The 16,430-nt window shown below is 39.1% G+C and overlaps 1 protein-coding gene across 1 annotated transcript in view; it reads right to left on the reverse strand.

Annotated features, from left to right (window-relative positions):
* Positions 1 to 16,430, reverse strand: part of ADAM12 (ADAM metallopeptidase domain 12) — a 271,913-nt gene that overhangs the window by 104,044 nt on the left and 151,439 nt on the right. The window contains exons 6-10 of the mRNA XM_020791531.3: positions 14,761 to 14,944; positions 10,781 to 10,846; positions 8,521 to 8,592; positions 6,528 to 6,697; positions 4,575 to 4,659 (exon numbers count right to left, since the gene is read on the reverse strand). Of these exons, the coding sequence (XP_020647190.3) occupies positions 4,575 to 4,659; positions 6,528 to 6,697; positions 8,521 to 8,592; positions 10,781 to 10,846; positions 14,761 to 14,944 (577 nt within the window). The remainder of the gene's footprint in view (positions 1 to 4,574; positions 4,660 to 6,527; positions 6,698 to 8,520; positions 8,593 to 10,780; positions 10,847 to 14,760; positions 14,945 to 16,430) is intronic.

The raw sequence follows: 16,430 nt of genomic DNA on the forward strand, positions 1-16,430 counted from the left end.
AAAGATAAAGTAGATGACAATAGTAAGAAACAAAGAATGGGGAGGTGGAATGGGTCCAACAGGCAGCCTATGATATTTCCACGTATCGCTATGTGATCAGCTAGAATCTGTAATTAGACTGGCTTGACAGGTCCTTCGAAGCATGCTTGGAAATAACATATTTTTACTAAAAATTTTATAACATGCTTTATTGCTGCTGACACCAAACAGAATACCACCAGCAAGAATTGTTAAGATAATATTAGTGATTTGAGATAAATGTAAACATGTTTTGTTATCAGATTTTATTTATTTATTTAAAATATTTTTACTCCGCCTTTCTCCTTAAAAGGACCCAAGGTGGCTTGCAATTAAAAGACAATATTTAAAAGCTAAAAACAGGGAGTATATAAATATTTAAAAACAACCAAACAAGTTTTATATTAAAAATTTTCAATAATTTTTAAAAAAACAACAGAGCACAACAATCCATTTAAAAAAAACACAACACCCCTCTCAGGCTGCCAGTTACTAAGGAAAAGCCTGTCTGAAGAGGAAGGTCTTCACTGCTTGTGGAAGGAGAGCAAAGATGGGGCCAGCCTAGCTTCCTGTGGGAGAAAGTTCCAGAGTCTGGGAGCAGCAACAGAGAAGGCTCTCTCCCGTGTCCCTGCCAAATGCACCTGTGAGGGTGATATGATGGAAAGAAAGACCTCCCCTTATTATCTTAATTCCCAGACAGGCTCATAGAGGAAGAGGCGGTCTTTTAAATACCTTTTTAACATGTAAGTCTCCTACAATCGGATCATTTTTGAACCAGAATTCAATGTAATATTCACTTTTGGAAGGTTGCAAAATCAATAAATATACTGAATAATTTCTAAACGTATTTAAAAAATATGATCAGTGCTTCAAAACAATGGAGGAAATGTGGCAGCCAATACTCTGGAATTTTAAAATTCAATATTTTTACAAAGCAGAAGGGGAATTTCAGATATGCTTAGAGAGCAGCAGTTCAGCTTGAAGAGGCATTGTTGAAAAAGCCAATCCATTCACTTTCATAGATATATTAGATTTTGTTACATTCAGACGAAGTGAAGGATGCTGATTACATTTTGAAATGGATGAAAAAGTTGAAGATGAAACATCAATGCATTGGGAAATACATGTAGAGCTGAAAATAGGAGATATTAACATTGCACTCTGCACAAACGGGAAAGAAGCCATAAAATGCAAGCGCAGTCGTACTCATTTCCTCACCATATATCAAAGACCTATAGAAACAACAGTGAAAAATGTTGGGACAAAGAAGAGGAAGGGAAGGATTTTATTCATTGCTGAGGGGCTTCAAAGAAATCTGTTAACATTTTTGCTTACATTAAATAATGAATAAGAGTCAAGTCTTGGCCCTAAACCTTTTCTCTTGGCTGATTTGAAAAGGGCATGTTAAAAAGAAAAAGAAATTATTTTATTCCATATGCTAGTGGCAGCCCAAATTAGGTTTATGCAAACAAAATAAAATAGGGCAGTCAACAAAAGAATGGATAAAAAAACTAGCTATTCTTGGTAAAGTAACCAGATACATACATGCTACATAATCAGTTTTGGGCAAGGGAGAGATAGAAATGGTTCAGATATGAGAAGAATTCTAAACAAGACACTGTTATGGGAGAAAGTTAATTTTACACCTTGGCTAAATTAATAGGAATATAATATAAGTAACTTTTAATCCCCCCCCCCATGACAATGGAATATCCTTGGAATGATCTTTGGAAGGGAAATGTCAAGATTTTAGAACTTAACTGACAAAAGTAATGTATTAAATATCAATTAGACAATATTAGTTACACTGAGTTACTGAAGACTGTCCCAGAAGGATAATGGTGAACAACAGTGAATTAAGGGCAGCTGCCATTTGTGCCTAGACAGAGGGAGAGCCTGAGAAAGATATCAAGGAGTGACAAAAGAGAGCAGTAAACCAGACAGGAGAGGAGATCAGAAAGAGATGGATTTTAAAACTCATTCTTAGTCAGCTAAGATGGCCAGAAAAGACTATGGTCCTTACCACACAGATCTGAGCCAAAAGGAATGAGACCAGGCATTCCCAGGCCATGGTAGGGCAGCTAACCTTCTATGGCCTGGGAAGGCATGCGGGGTCATAGAAATACAAGAATCCACCTCAGGCAGATCATTGTTTCTTCTAGTGTTGTTACTTCTAATTCACAGTGTCTGTCCAGGATTTCAGGCAGCATTCTTTCTGCTCCAACTCAGCTTAGCTCCTGGAATAACTGGATGCATCCAAAATAGTATGGTGCCACAGGGCATCATGTGTTCTAAGATTACAGGGCGATTTTCACTGGGCAGGAACATACAATAATCAATATGAACCCAGGAATTCAAAAAAATGAGACAAAAAAACTGAAAGTATGGCTGCTTTCAAAAGCATATGTAGTCCAGGGTTTCTAAAGCCATTATATTTTTCTGAAGATGAAAAGGGGTAGAGATAACAAGGCTGCTTTCTGAAAAGTAGTAGATACAATAGTATTTTTGGTGCTGGCAGAAGTCACAAATTTGCTCTAGGCTCTTAGCATTACAATTTACAAGTCAAAAAATGGCAGGATCAAAGCTTGGGAAGCAAATATTCCAAGCAGAGTTCTTTTACTAATGGAAATTAAAATGAAGCTATATCTATTAATTCCCTACTGGTAAAGAAGAAAAAAACAAAAATATTAATAGCTTTTACCAAACCTAAGTAGCTAATACAAACTCTTTGTCACAGTTACAGCTGCATAATGTGTTTTGTCACCAGGTACCACAAAATAAAGTGCATTACTGATAATATGAAAAATAAGCAACTTTGAAAGCAGGCCTATAATTGTATCTTTCTCATTCATAGTGAATGCACTCCATCTCATAAATATAAACTGCAGAAACCTCTGTGTTGCAAGGTTGGAAGACCAGCAGTCATAAGATCGAATCCACGTGACAAGCGCTCCCGTCGCTTGTCCCAGTTCCTACCAACCTAGCAGTTCAAAAGCATGTAAAAATGCAAGTAGATAAATAGGTACCACCACGGTGGGAAGGTAACTGTGTTCCGTGTCTAGTTGCGCTGGCCACATGAGCACGGAAACTGTTTACGGACAAACGCTGGCTCTGCGGCTTGGAAACAGGGATAAGCACTGCCCCCTAGAGTCAGACATGACTGGACAATTTATCTTACATATCACATGTTACAAATACAAAAAGGAATGGATTATTTATTAAAAAAGAAATTGCTAGGCTGCTTTAGTTCCGCTCTACTGTTACTAGAGAGCTGAGAACAAAGGAATAAGAATGATCTTTCATTTGTAGACAAAGGGCACAGTGTACTGGCACAATAGCTGCTATTTGGAATGTTTTTGGTGCTTTTTGGTTTATGGCATCACTTACTTTATTTAGCAAAAAGAAAAAAAGGAAAGTAATTGTGGCCTGCTGAATGATGGCCATGGGAAAAGGCAGGGAAAGGCCAACGTTTGTCCCCCCCCCAAAAAAAAATCATTGACAGGTGACAAGAATATTTTTCTCTTTCTCTCTCTCTCCCCCCCCCCTTAATTCAGACTTAGTGGTTGCTTGGAGGAGGAGGAGGAGGAGATGTGTGGAAAGTAAATGAAAGCAACTGATTGAAAACCCAGCTGGATTGGTGATTGGCTTTCCACGCACACAAACACATACAGAGAGAGAGATGCACATGAAGAATAAGAAGCTATCTTTGGGTCAGAAGCTCAGGCTTTCAGAGTCCAGCGGTAGAACTACTGCCATTTCCTTACTGCCACCTCACAGAAGGAGGGAGGGGCCAACTGACTTCATGGACTTCACCCCTATAACGCAGTGCAGCCCCCGCAGAGCTCTGGCTGAGAAGAAAGGAGGGAAAGGGGGAGATGGCCTCCCTTCCATCTCCCCAATTTTCACCCCAATATTTTACGCTCCTGCTGGTACTGCCAATGCAGTGGGCTTGATGCACCCCTGGTGGGGCTGCTGCCTCCTTGCTCATGATTTTTTAGATGGAATGTTCTGCATAACTGCTTTGACTGGATTTTCAGTACTAATTGTGATTTCCATTTTTGTGTTTTCCATTTCTCAGAGTGGCATTTTTAATATATTTGTATACTTATTGTTCTTGGATTTTAATATTATCCTTTAAAGATGTAAGATGCCTCTTTATACTCATTGTTTTTACCTTTAAATATTGTCTTTCAATGTTGTAAGTTGACTCCTGTCCATTTCAAGGAAAGGTGGGGTAAAAATATTCTAAATAAATAAACCAAGTAAACCTTGCATACAAGTAAACTGGTGATTCAATTACCTGTCTGGACCCTTCTCATGGGAGAAAAAAAAGCATTGATCAGTATGAACTCAAGTGATTGTGCTAAGAACTTTTTAAGCACAAACCAAACTGGTCCAAATTCCCCTGTCTGGACATACTATAAGTGATAAGCTTTTATTTAATGACTGACAAGTTCTCACAACTTCATCAAACAAGAGCTACAGAAATCTGAATGGGGAAGGAACTGGCTTTGAAGACAGATTTAACAGTCTGCCAATTTAGGAGGAGAACTTACCATAACAACACCTCCAGACTGTTCTGCAGTACACATGCTCATTATAGGTGCCATGCCAATGGTTGTACCTTGGAAATAGACTCCGCTGGTGGAAGGAAAAGAAGTAATTTAAAAAAGAGACATTCACAGTTAGGAGCTGGCATTTAGGAGGCAGTCAGCTTTTTAGCGGCAAATAGCTAAGAGCATCTTGTTACTTTCTGCTCTGTAAGTGCACATCTTAAAAACAAAGATAAACAACTTTGGCTCATTTTCTGACCCTTCCTCTCCCCCAGCAGGGCTGCAGACTACCAAAGACAAACAAACAAACAAACAAAAAGTAGAAAAATTGGTATTTGGTGGTGTTAAATACTAAAGGGGTCTTCTTCCTTTATTTGGAAAGCTCCTGGATGCTTCCGGAAACAGCAATTCACCTGTATTGTTTAGGAAATCCATTTGAGGGGCAGGGGATGGTGATGCCAGATGAGGCTAAGGTAAAGGTAAAGGTTCCCCTTGACATTTTTTAGTCCAGTCGTGTCCGACTCTAGGGGGCGGTGCTCATCCCATTTTCAAGCCGTAGAGCCAGTGCTTGTTGAAGACATTTTCTGTTGTCACATGGCCAGCGTGACTAGGGAACGCCGTTTTACCTTCCCACCAAGATGGAATCTATTTATCTACTTGCATTTACATGCTTTCAAACTGCTAGGTTGGCGAGGAGCTGGGACAAAGCGACGGGAGCTCATTCCATCGTGTGGATGCGATCTTACGACTGCTGGTCTTCTGACCCTGCAGCACAGGCTTCTGCGGTTTAGCCCGCAGCACCACCATGTCCCAGATGAGGCTAGGAAGCAACAAAAATGTCTTGGAAGGTGGTATGAGAACCAGGTCCACACTTTGTCCACCCTCTTCTAGGAGGACCGTGTTAAGACAAAATCTATCCTTCAGACTGGCTTCCACTATTCTGTTATTTTTACAAGCACCATGCTAATCACACTTTTTTGGTCCAATTCCTAATCCCAATTAGATCAGACACACTGAATGAATGAGACTTGTTAAGTCAACACTTAACATATTGTTTCATCTGCACCTAGTCCATTAAAACTCTAGGATTCACGGAATCCTGCATAGTAGTGTTTCCTAACCTTTTTTGAGTTTCAACACAGTTTATAATAGACAAGTTAATGTGCAACCTCCATCATATTTGTATAGAAAGATATTTTTAATGAGGTAAAGAAAGCACATTAGAAAGAGATTTTTCAAAATATTTTTCAAAATATTTAATGCAATGGTTATACTTGCATCTGGGCAACCAGTTTCAAAATTCATAGTTGAGTGTTTGTAAAAGCCACTCCACCCCAACAGTCCCTTAATATGCTCTGGGAGGTGGAGGTAACGAGTGGGTTAAAATTGGGCTTTACTGGGGAAGGATCAGTTTTCCCTCAGGAAGGGAACGGTTGCCCTTTTCATCATCCCTTCAAGCAGTGTCTCCACTGCCTCAGCTATCCTCTCTAAGATGGCAGTGGTGGTGCGGGTTGAGGCAAGGAAGTAGCAAAATCACTTCAGTAGTGGTGGTGGCATTTTCCTCCTCTACCACCATTTCTCCTCCTCCCCCTCCTGCCTGCCGCTGCCTCTTTGCCTCTCAACAACCACTGCAGCTGGACCAGCTCTCAGGGGCTATGGCTGGGTCCCACCTCCTGTTCCTCCCCATCCCAGTACTCTGCCCAAGCTAGACAGTCAGCCGCTAGAGCTGAGGAGGAGCCACCATTGCTGCCACTGGAGAAGGAGAGAGAATGCAGCCTGGCTTGATTTGTGGGGCATGAGTTGAGGGTGATGTGTCCCCCTCTTCCAAAAATTGTAGTGATTCCCCAGAAAACTCTTTTCAACCCCCTTGGGGGTTGCAACCCACAGATTAAAAACCCATGCTCTATAGCATAACTCATACTTTCTCATCATCTAATTCTTATATTGGGAACATACCTCACAAGCTGTGCATTGTCGTGGGGTTTACGAGGTAGTAGTTTCAACTTCCGCCAATCCAGAAATTCATGGAGGCTGGTGAAGGGATCTTGGGTTATTGTGCATTTATCTGCATCATTCCAGATCTCTACTCCAGCTAAGGCTATTCGAATATTTAATGGCCTATAGAACTGATGAGAAAACAAAACCAATACATTGGATTCTATTTATAGAACAGTAGAATGCATGTTAAAATAATTAATATAGAACAGGCTTAGTTTTGTATCTTAAGGAAATGAGATCATGCATTCTGATTATGCCTGTACAGCTTTTACCACTCCTTGAATTTTCATACACAGAATGCAATGTGCCTGCATAGCTGACAGATTGTAAACAGGACAGTGTTCATACTGAATGTCTTGGAATGTTTGCCAAATTGCCTTATTCAAATATCGCACACAGATTAGGACATCTGATAGTTCTGAAGATGAGAGAGAGGGGCATTGGGCAGCTAAGCATTGACAGAAAGCTCAATCTTGCTTTAATTTCCACACCACACCACATTTAGGAACATGATCAAGATCGTAATGCCAAAATCTAGGCCACAGTTTTGCTTCCTATATGAACTGTATTCTTGTCCAATATTAATACAGGTTATCAGAGCCCTACAGTTTGGCCATGACTGACCCTCTTTAGAAACATCGTTCTTCCCCAGGTTGCTAGATACTTATCTATACCTATTTTTTCTAAAATATTTGAGATTAGAATATAAGAAGATGGCAAATCAAGCTAAACACCTATTTTAACTGAGGACATGTTCACATTGACAGAATAGCCTGCCATTTGGATTTGCTTTCTGGTGCTGTTTGGTTTATAGCATCCACACATGTTTTGACTCAGAACAATCCATCCTGCCCCTTTTTAGAACTGTCTCACCCCTTTTTGGCAGAGAAGTAGGGCTACCATTTTTTGGGCACAATTTGGAATGCTATTCTAGATCAACAAGATACATTGGTGGTATTATATGTACCATGCTAGGTAGATGCCCTGCTATTTTGCTTTGTCACTTTATTTAAGAAAAGAGAGGAAAGCCTCCTTTCTGGACCCTTCTCACAGGAGAAGGAGCATTGATCAGCATGAATGGAAGGATCGCTCAAGTGAGAGAAGAAATAGATCATGTTAAAGATAATAATTTTTAAAGCATGAATTAGACCACTCCCATCTGGACATGCCCTGAGCATTATTTTCAGTGTGGCCAACCTTTTGTCTATGGGAAGCCACAGCCACAGGCCCTACAGGTTAGGTGTGAGCGATAGGGCATTTGGTCTCTGGGGATGGAAGCTCACTTCAGCCAAGGGTGCATGGCTACAATTCATTCCACAAATAATAATAATTAAAAAATAAACATTTTTGTATGCCATTATTTACATTAATTTTTTTTTACCTCCAGGGGGACTCACCACATGAAATCATCTGAGCCTCATCTGAGTTCTTGGGGGGAGTGCAGAACCATATGAGCAAGCATAATACAAGTGAAATGGCTCCCTTCCGCTGACATTCCTATGCTCCCAGTACTTGGAGGCAAACTACCTTTGCCACTGGAGGGAACATATAGCTATTCTGACATGTAGCTACTGATACAAAGAAATTTTTCTAGCCCTCTCCTCACTTGTCTAAGCCCTGAAACCATACAGGAGGTAAGACCCTCTTCCTTGTGCAAGGTGCTCTCGAGGGGAAATAATTTCAATAAGGATTGCATTGGATTGTTTTAAGAACTTGAACAAGGGTAGACTGCAGTCTGTTTCAGCAAAACCACCAATGAGCCATGTGGCACCTTGAAGACTAACCATTATTAGTCTTCTATTTAACTGAAGAAACAGGTTGCAGCCCAGAAAAGCATATGTTAAAGAAAAATTGTTAGGTTTTAAGGTGACACAAAGCCCATAGTGAGTTTTGCTGTAAGTGACTGGAAAACTACTTCAGCAGCCATTGTGGTTCCATTCAAATACTTTACCTTATCAACATAGTTTGCAATTTCTATCAGTCTCAGCTTCACCTTTTCCACATCCTTGCCCTGTCTCTGAAACTAGAAGAAAATTTGAATTTAACACTGAATAATCTCCATTTATACTACATTCATTCGTCATTCTATAGGCATTCTTCACTATCTCAGAGAAGGGTTTAATACTGACATCTTAGTTTTACACACAAAATGGGTCAGAGGCAACTATTTTAAGACATTTCTACTTCTGTTTCCAATAGAAGCACATATGCCCTAAAACAAGAACAAACTGTGTGAAAGGATATAGTATGGTTCCCCCCCCTCAAAAATCCCCTGTACCCACATAGCTGTCTCACTGGGACCCATTGTATTGCACATACAGAATAACTCTCCTTTCAGCTGTTTCTCTGCCAAAGTAAGAAGACAAAGCTGCTATTTAACCAGAGTTGTTCAAGAGACAAAGTCTGTCACTTAGAAATGGGAAGAAATGTGAACTGGAAAACATTCAAAAGCAAGTTTTTCATTTTCAGTCACACTTCACTAAGTTGAACTGCTTTTGACATTCAATCTTGTCTATTTGTTTTGAAGCTCTTTTGTAAATGTTCTGTAATTCACTCATTGTTGCTTAATTCAGGAAGCTGCACCTAAAAAACCAACACCACTAATACAAACCAGTTACAGATTTCTTGGGTCAATGTTAAATAATGCTATGCATACCCACGCATCAAAAATTCACATCCACCCAAATTCATGTACACTCAAACAGTTGTAGGAGATTTCTGTTTAAGGAGCACTATCTATAATTAGAAGACTCCATAAATGTGGTCCATGTTTTCCAGTTGAGATATGAAAGAAGCAAACCTATCATCAGCCTGTAGATTCTAGGCCAGTGATACATTTAAAGGGAAAAGATGACTAACAATATTACTTTCAACATAGTATCTAGCCTATCCCACAAAGCTGCTATATCATTCCATGCCCCAAATTACCCTTTATATTTAACAAAATTATAGGAGAATTCTGAAAAGTTTCCAGTTAGTACTTTCTGACTGCAATGGCCCAATGGGAAAAATCAGGCACAAAGAAGAATCGCTATGCCTGCCACCACTGTTCAGAGACATACAGAGGGTTCAGTGAATTGCTTTCTGTAGACTCCTCTGGAAATTGTTGTTTCACATGAACAATAATAATTCTAGGCAGGAGTCTCCATCGTGCCTTACAGAACAAAAGTTTCCAGAGGCCATGGTGCCAAAAGCAGATAAATAAAGACAGGGAATTTGACTTAATGAATAGGTGGCTCATTTGTATAACTGAGTGATTTAATTTACAATAATTTAAGGGTTAAGGGGGACTCTCTCGTTATTTCTCCTCCAGTTTAATTTGTTATGAAGGAACTATTAGAAGTAGGTGTTTTTGTCACCCATCTATATCTGGATTTATTTTTCTGCAAATTATGGAATTATTGGAGCTGTGGTCCCATTCTTCTACCTGCCATATTCTAACAAAGGTCTCAGGAAAAGATATTTCTCAGCTTTCCTATCCAGGGTCCTTGTTAAAACATGCATGTAGAACATGAGCTTGGTCAGTGAAATAGCTTTGATACAATCCATCACACACACATGAATAAAACAAAAAATCACTGACCGGTACCACAGAGTGGGATAGAGGGGTGAATCCAATTGCTACTTCCAGTTCAGACTAGCCCTGAATAAATGGGCACTTCATACATGTAAGTCCTACTGATGCAGTGAGTCTATTCTAATTGGGACTAGGAACTAGATTTAGCCAATGGTATTGGCAATTAATTTTTTTCTTTCTCACCAGTGGAGAGAGGATATAATGGAACAGATTCCTCACATCACACACAAAAAACATATCAAAAGGAAACATAAAACAAATGCAAATACAAAAAAAGAAGACAAAGTTGTTGTGGCACATTAAAGACTGTTATATTTTAATGTGAACTTTCATGGAATAAGCAAAAATACCATTCTTATGTCTGAAGAAGTACATTTGTTCCATGAAAGCTCACATTAAAATGTAGCAGTAAGTCTTTAAGGTTCTATAAAGTCTTTGTCCTCTTTATTTATTTTTTTGCACTTGCATTTGTTTTGTTTTTCAAATCTTTTTGATATGCCTGCACAGACTAACACAGACTAACACTTTGAAAACTATTACTAAAAACAGACTATCTTCAAGGCATATTATTCTACTCATTTTTATGATGTCAAATAACTTTGTCAGCTACAGTTTCAGCTTTAGATTTTGTTACCTCTCGATTATCAGCCACTATAATGAGCTCCACATATTTGGTGGATTTCATGGCTTCCCTCTTGCGCTACGACAGAAAAGGAATAAATGCTGTTAACACTCGAAGAAACCAAGGCTTATAGGTAACTATTTCCTACAACAAGTCTACTGTACAGAACTATTTAATCACCATTATTAGTATGTATTTTAAAAAATTATATTTCATTTAAATTTTATTCCATCTTTTATTCTCTCCCACATGGGATACCAGAGTAAACATCTCTCTCCCAAGATTGCCTAGCTTCACTAACATTACTGTGGAGCATGGTCCCAGAGCATGCCTGAGCATTCACTTTTATACATTTTTATACCTAGCATGGCTGGAATGGAGGCTTTCGAAAACAGAGGCAGATGTTCATGGCCATTTCTCAACGGCACAATCAAAGGAAGCTAGGCAAATGGAAGACAGTTTATGTCTTGCTATTTTATGACCCGGAGACAAAGAAAAATATTTTTTCCAGCAAGCTTTAAAATTACATGGAAATGCCAGGTGACCCACTAACGCAGCAAAGCATTGCATTTGTGATTTTTTTTTAAAGGCTCCATAGACTTCATTTGAACATCTCTTTAAAGTTACTTCAAAAGATGCAGATAATTTATTCATTAGCTATATAGTTATTTGTTACATTGATGTCGAAAGACAATAATGACGGTAACATTGGGAAACAGTAGAAAAGAGGAAGATTGAACATGAGACAGATTGACTCCATAAAAGAAGCCATGACATTGAATATGCAAACCCTAAGGATGAGTTTTAAGTATAAGATTTTGGGGGGTCACTCATTTATGGACTTGCATTAAGTCAAAAACAATGTGACCACACATAAAATGTGTACCTCACTTTTCCTCCTCCTATAAATTAAAAGCATATATATGTGTACCCATTTCCCACTGTATCCTCACAAAAATCCTGAAAAGACTGTGAGATTGCCCCAAGATGGCTTTATAGCAAAGTGGGATTTGAACCTAAGTCTCCCTATGCCCTATTCTGGTACCATAATCACAACATCACCAGTTGCTCTGTTTAAATTTCAACAGGATTTGCCACTATCAAAGGAAAGTCATCTCAATGCAGGAAATTTCTATGGCTACCACACTCTCGTATCTCACCTTAATGTGGTCTGGATCACTCAATCCAGTAAGACATGTTACAGGAGCCCTGCTGGTCACCCTCCCATTGTGCAAAACACCATATCCATAAGTGATGGTATTACACATCAGGTAGGCAGGTGGCCAGTTAGCTAGGAAAATAAAGGAATCATACTTCTGCAGTGACCTTGTGGAAATATGAAAATGGAAGATGTAGGGTAAACGAATAGGAATAAATAGGCAAATATTACAACTGTCCATAGATCTAGATCTAGCTGGTTTTCAACCTGCTGAAACCTGTTTGCAGAACTTCCTGTAAAAGCAATGAAGCCATAGGAATGAATGCTGGAGGATTATGGAAGTTGTAGTCCAATAAAGGAATGTTTCCAAGCTATGGTACTATGCATTTTACTGCATTTCCTGCTTTGGCAGAAGGTAAAGCTTGATGATCGCTTTCTTGGGATGAAAGCAATGACAAACTTAGACAGCATCTTAAAAAGCAGAGACATTGATTAAAGGTTTATATAATACTTTAATGGAGCAAAAAATGGAAGATGAAATTGTGAAGGATTGCATGGTAAAGTGGGCTCAAAATATAGGACATAATATAGAATTAAGTGCCTGGTCACAAATTTGGGAACGAAATATTAAAATGACTAAATCTATAAATCTAAAAAAAATTTACAAAATGTTTTATTGATGGTATGTGACACCAGAGAAATCAACAAAAATGTTTAAAAATGTTTCTAACAAGTGCTGGAAATGAGAAAGGAATGTAGGGAGCTTCTATCGCATGTGGTGGACGTGCAATAAGGCCAAGGAATTTTGGAAAATGATTCATGAAACTTTAGGGGTTAAAATTGCTTTGACACCAGAAAGCTTCCTACTGAATATATTACCACCTGTACTCGAAAAAAATACAAGACATACTCGACCTTACACCTGATAACGGCAGCTAGAATTGTATATGCCAGTAAGTGGAAGATGACAGAGATCCTGACAAAGAAGGAATTTACTGAAAAGATTTTGGAACTAGCAGAAATGGATATTTTGACAGATACATTAAATGACAGATTGAATAATAATAAATGGGAACCTCTTTATACCTGGATGAAATCTACATCAACCTAAGTAGAATAGATTAGATCAAAACTATGTTAGAGAGTATAAGATAAGATTAAATGAATTGAATATATTGTAATAAATCACTCTGGTTGCAATGGATTAAGCAGAAAAAATACAATAAAATATTTTTTAAAAAGCAAAGAAATCACCTTGCCGACAAAGGTCCGCATAGTCAAAGCTATGTAGTGATGTATTGAAGTGAGAGCTGGACCATAAAGAAGGCTGACAGCCGAAGAATTGATGCTTTTGAACTGTGGTGCTGGAGGAGACTCTTGAGAGTCCCCTGGACTGCAGGGAGAACAAACCTATCCATTCAGAAGGAAATCAAGCCTGAGTGCTCAGTGGAAGGACAGATCCTGAAGCTGAGGCTTCAATACTTTGGCCATCTCATGAGAAGAGAAGATTCCCTGAAAAAGACCTTGATGTTGGGAATGAGTGAAGGCAAGAGGAGAAGGGGATGACAGAGGACGAGATGGTTAGACAGTGTCATGGAAGCTACCAACATGAATTTGACCAAACTCTGGGAGGCAATGGAAGACAGGAGGGCCTGGCATGCTCTGGTTCATGGGGTCACGAAGAGTCGGACATGACTTAACGACTAAACAAGAACAACAACAAGGCTTGATGACCCTTGGGGTCTCTTTCATCTCTGTACAGTACTTCTATGATTCAAGGGCTGTAACCCTCTTCTTCTTGAGCATAATAATTTGCATTAGAGTAGGCTCAATGAATCAGTATGGATGTGGTGAGTTCACCTCCATAAATCCCATTGATTGAACTGGGCCTACTCTAGCTGCTACCTACTTTGTGAAAGTAAGTATTAACTAGAATACAGTTGTGCCTCGCTTTACGATTGCCCCATATTATGACGAAACCGCATTACGACGATCTTTTTGCGATCACAATTGTGATCGCAAAACGATGGTCTGAATAGGGGTTTTTCCCTTTGCAATGATCGGTTCCCTGCTTTGGGTACCAATTCTTCACAAAACAACGATTTTCCTCCAGCTGATCGGCGGTTTCAAAATGGCCACCGGGTAAATGAAATGGATCCCCACTGTTTTCTGAGATGGATTCCTCGCTGCACAGGCACCAAAAATGGCCACCCTACGGAGGATCTTCGCTGGACGGTGAGTTTCCAGCCCACTGGAACGCATTGAAGGGGTTTCAATACGTTTCAATGGGCTTTTTATTTTCACATTACGATGTTTTCGTTCTACAGTGATTTCGCTGGAACGAATTAACGTCATAATGCGAGGCACCACTGTAGGTCCATTTGAATCAGTGGACTTTACAGAGGAGGTGAATCACCAAATCTCAGCTGATTCATTAAGCAACAAGATTTCAGCTTATGAACCTATTGGCCTTCTAGCATGATGAAGTTCCATTTTATCTTCCACAAACTTCTAGAAGCTTAATAAGGACTTTGGTTAGGTATTGCCCTGAGCAAAGAAAGTGTTAGGAAATTTGCTGAGCAAACAAGTCTTGATTTATCTAATTGTAAACTTAATAAAAACTAGATGTCGGCCACATGCACAGTTTAGAAAAATAACTACAAAAACTGATGCAGCTTGGACTAGAAGTTGAGAATCTTCCAACTAACATGGCTAATGGCTACAATGGCTAGGAGATTCTGGAAAGCATAGTCCAAAGCTATTGTTACATAGCTAATTTGTCTTAGACTGATCTTGTAAAACCACAAAAGAGAGAAATACAGTGTCCACTTACCCGGCCAGTAAATGTCTGAAGAGGCTGTACAGTATCTTGAAGTGTGACACCTGAGATGTTGAGATGATAGCCACAAGAACCTGGGGCTAATTTTAGCTTCATTGCTTCATATATTACATGCTCATTTGTAGTACCTTCCAATGGCTCCAAAATATAGGCTTTATCTCCGAATAAAATAAGTCCCCTGTGGTATAAAAAGATGTAAGTGAAGCTTTCTTTTATAGAGTTGAAATATATTTTATGTTGGGTTTTGCAACCAACGGATGGATTTTTAATAAACATGAAAAGGTACCTTAGGTTTAAATCAACCTGTGATGAAGCACTAACTATAAATTCTGTACATCTGTAATTTTGGTATCTAGTTCACTATGCTAAGATAGTATTTCTCTGTACTTACAACCAGAGTCAAACCATATTTGCAAGAACACATTACAATTTCTCAAACTTTGCAATGTCCTGAGCAAAAATCAACACATGGAAATAATATTGTATTTAAAATTTTAATACGAGTATTCAGCAAACACACATAAGAAATTGGGCTGAATTTACAAAAGGTCAAAAACCTATTGGCTGAAATTCAGTAGCAAGCTCCAATTAGAGTAGGCCCTTTGAGTCAGTGGAAATTTGGTGAGTAAACATGTTTTTAAGTTTCACTGATACAATGGGCCGACTCTAGCTGCAACTCTACTGGATTTTAGCCATTAAGTCCAACTTAGAAGTCTGAGGGCTTGGCTATATAACTTTGATGGCTTGGCTAAAAAAAGGTTACTTAAGGTCAAATACCAATCCAGTATGCCATTTGACTAAGCTGGCTTCTTAAGCTACTCAACGATAATGGGAAATTGAAAGTAGAAGGGAACTGTAAAACAGCAAGCTCTGCTTTGATTCAGTGCCAGTGATCCTACATGCTGGAAATGAACTAAAATGGAATGATCCTACCTGCAACTAAAAAGGTGACCCAAAAAGGTGTCCTCCTTCTCTGGGGAGGAGCTGTTTTGTGCTGGCACCTATAGGATCAAATCATCCTGCCCCTGTAGCAGACTAAACAGCAGGACGTATGCCCATTGAGTTTTATACTGACAATATTAAGAGTGGATAAGTGTAGAATTCAGTAGGTAACAATAAAATTGTATTATTATACCATTATCAATTCAGGCCAATATTCAAGCACCGTCTTCTGTCCCAACAAGAAAACAGGCACCATGTTATGTTTCCATGTGCTGTCAAGTTGGAACTGACTTATAGCAACCCTAACACGGCTTTCAAAGTAAGTGAGATGTTTAAGGAGTAGTTTTACCAGCTATACTCCCCCAGCCAATTTCCATGGCTGAGAGGGGATTTGAACCCTGTTCTCCAGAGTCCTAGTCTGTCACTCTATCCACTACACCACACTGGGTATCAAGCAGTCTATTAATTACTTTATTGCACTTAAGCATAACAATTCTCCTTGGGTTCCTTACTGGTAAAAATTTAAATCTTGCATTAATAAAAACCACAATGTCAAAAACATAGCAAGTCATAAAGACCCTTCCACAATGAAGCTGGTAACTTTGCCCCGCTGGGGCCAGGATGAACCAGCTAAAATATACTCTTGGGTTTTCTTTCAGCTATCCTGCTTTTTGTTTTATAGCTTCCCTTGTGATACCTTGATTATTACTTGCTGAGTGGAT

Source organism: Pogona vitticeps, chromosome 3 (assembly GCF_051106095.1).
Source record: "Pogona vitticeps strain Pit_001003342236 chromosome 3, PviZW2.1, whole genome shotgun sequence".
Taxonomy (NCBI): domain Eukaryota; kingdom Metazoa; phylum Chordata; class Lepidosauria; order Squamata; family Agamidae; genus Pogona; species Pogona vitticeps.